The sequence below is a fragment of the Phalaenopsis equestris genome, unplaced genomic scaffold (genome assembly GCF_001263595.1).
Source record: "Phalaenopsis equestris unplaced genomic scaffold, ASM126359v1 Scaffold000233, whole genome shotgun sequence".
In the NCBI taxonomy this organism is placed as follows: Eukaryota; Viridiplantae; Streptophyta; class Magnoliopsida; order Asparagales; family Orchidaceae; genus Phalaenopsis; species Phalaenopsis equestris.
Window position 1 is genome coordinate 1,096,816 of NW_018164675.1, and position 2,694 is coordinate 1,099,509.

The 2,694-nt window shown below is 36.0% G+C and overlaps 1 protein-coding gene across 1 annotated transcript; it reads right to left on the minus strand.

Moving 5' to 3' along the window:
- Positions 1 to 1,793: 1,793 nt before the first annotated feature.
- Positions 1,794 to 2,415, minus strand: LOC110023885 (phytosulfokines-like). The gene is made up of 2 exons (XM_020723522.1): positions 2,267 to 2,415; positions 1,794 to 2,186 (listed from the first exon to the last, which is right to left on the minus strand). Exons 1-2 carry the CDS (start codon positions 2,369 to 2,371, stop codon positions 2,064 to 2,066), a joined length of 228 nt encoding a protein of 75 aa, XP_020579181.1. The 5' UTR covers positions 2,372 to 2,415; the 3' UTR covers positions 1,794 to 2,063.
- Between the last annotated feature and the right edge of the window lie 279 nt (positions 2,416 to 2,694).

A 2,694-nucleotide genomic window follows, 5' to 3' on the forward strand; every position in this document is an offset into this window, starting at 1 on the left:
CTATGGAGCCCATTGACATTCTATTTTTTGATGGATTTAAGGTAATTTAAATTTAATTTCTTTTAAATGATATTTTGCACATATTACATTTATGTCCCTATTTAGCTTTTAGAGTAGGAGTTTATTGTAATTTTTTTAGTGATCCATATTGAGAAGCACTAAAATGTATGTTGAATTATTTGATTGCACTTTGATTTGGTGGGAGACATTCCTTTCATTGTATGTGGTTTGCTTTAGACATTGGATTGATTATTTAATTTCTTATAGAATGAAATCTATGGTTCATGATTCTATTTCTAATCATGCTATGTTTTCTATGTAAGTTTGTAAATGAGCTGAATTTTAGCGAGCTCGAGTTTAACTTGTGTTTAACTCGTTTGAAATTAACTCATGTTTGAAATTGTGTACATATTCGGCTAGGTTTACATATTGTTGTTCGCTTTCCACTCGATATTAGCTTATTTAAATGAATTTTAAAAAATAAAAGTTTGGTGTTGGATTCCATCCCACACCATTTTCTTGCAATAAAAACAATAAAACCACATGGCTACAAGTATACTATGGCCGAATAGACGATCTTTCGTGTTCGACTTGTTTTTAATTCGAGTTTAAAATTTTGTTTATGTTCACCTCGTTTAAAGGCTCTTTTAGGAGGTGACAAGTGGTATCAGAGCAGACTACTGCCTGCCAGGTGTGTGCTCTCCATGGTCTAGTGAGACCCTTGGTGGAGCCGATCCGTGACGAGGGCGTCACGTGATTGGGTGGAGGAGAATGTCACGGATAAAAAGTCCTACATCGGCTAGGTGTAGAGCCGTAAAATAGTATTTAAGTCTTAAGCTGCCCACCACACTGAATAGCTCTTTTGGAAGTCATTTGCCTTTGAATATATTAGTATTATGACCATCAATCACAACAATACAAAAACGAAAGTCAAGATACGGCTATAATTTATTTTATGAGGCAAAATTTAAATATTACGAGCTTTTACGTACACATCACCCAATTTGTATGTATTCACATATCTAACATCTATACTCTATGCTTTTTTACATCTATACCCTTCGCATCTTCTGTATCACATGAGTAAACCTCTTTTGAACATTTTAAAAGTGGAATTCATTATTCTATGCACAAGTGACATATATTTATGTGCATAAATTTCCACTCCATATGTACTAATTCGACCCAAATGGATTCAAACCCGAGACAGAGGGGACTTACGCTGAAGCTGCCAACCAACATGTCACATATTGCACACATAAATTGAAGTTTAAATGTTAGATCTACAAATACATAGGAAATATGACATTAATAGAATTGGTTAAGATTTTGATGATTGTAAGAACCTGTTTGGCATAGCTGCACCTGTTTCAAGAAGCTGCTGTGAAGTTGTCGTTCGCGAAGCCGCATGTCTCTCCTCCCCACCACTCTAAGAGACAAAAATCTCATAGAAGAACTTAGGTGATTCACTCGAAGAGAATCACAAACCGCCCTCTCCCATTTCCTCAATCAATTGTTACAATCTTTTTCACAGTCATAGGGAAAACCACTACATCCATTGAACTGCACGTTCGCACAACAGCGATGATCTGATAACATCATCACTAACTGTCCAGACATGCGAACATCATACGTAATAATTTCTTCAATAATATTTACTCATTCTCAATAGATACATTTACATTACTTGAATCCATAAACTCTAACAATCTAAAATGATGTTTGGGTCTTTGTTGTGGGATGATTGCACAACCAAAAAAAAAAAAAAAACATTATTTATTTATTTTCAGTACAATTTACATAAATAACCATTCATATTCCCAAAATCCCTCTTTCTTCCCCAAATCAACCAAAATAATGAAAATCTGCAACTAAAACCAACCAAATCCACCTAAAACAAAGCAAACAAAACACAAATCAAAACAGAGGATGAAATCCACAAAGCCACCATCATCATTACTAACCAATAAACATGGACGATTTCATGAATCGCACAAATCCCCGCCCAAAATAGGTCACCAAAAAAAGAAAAAGGAAAAAGAAACCCTAATCTATCCCCAACCTCAGTTATGGGTCTTCCCCTGCGTGTAGATGTAATCAATGTGAGCCGCAAGGGTTCTCCTCATCAAACATTCGTCTTCCCCGACTCCATCGCAGCTCAATTCCATCTTCTCTTCATCAAAACCCTAAGAAAATCGCCCGTTTCAGAAACAGAGAAAGTAGAGGCTAGAAGATGAAATAGCAGATGTTTTCGTTAGCTAATCACCTGAACCGGGCCGGGCTTCTTCACAGGAAGAGTTCTGGCAGCATGCGTGAGGGAGATGGAAAAGACGAGAGCAATGATAAAGAAGAAGACTGCTGCTCTAGCCATTGATGGCGGAGAAAGAACTTTCCGGGGGAGGGAGAGAGGGAGAGAGGGAGAGAGGTACAGAGGTGGCTAGAGGAGGGGGTTATAAATAGTGGGAAGGAGGTGGGTTTTGGTGCTATTAGTTACTAAACTTAATTATTGAAAATATTTTTGGTAATATGTTACTTTTATGATGTTTTGCCTAATAAAATATTTTCTTTTTTTGGGGTAATTTATAAATTTCAATGTTTTGGGTGGTATGTTTGTAATTTTATGTTGTGCATGTAATTATTCCTTTTTTGGGGGAGTTTTACATATATATATATATAATGCTATGTTTTCTATGT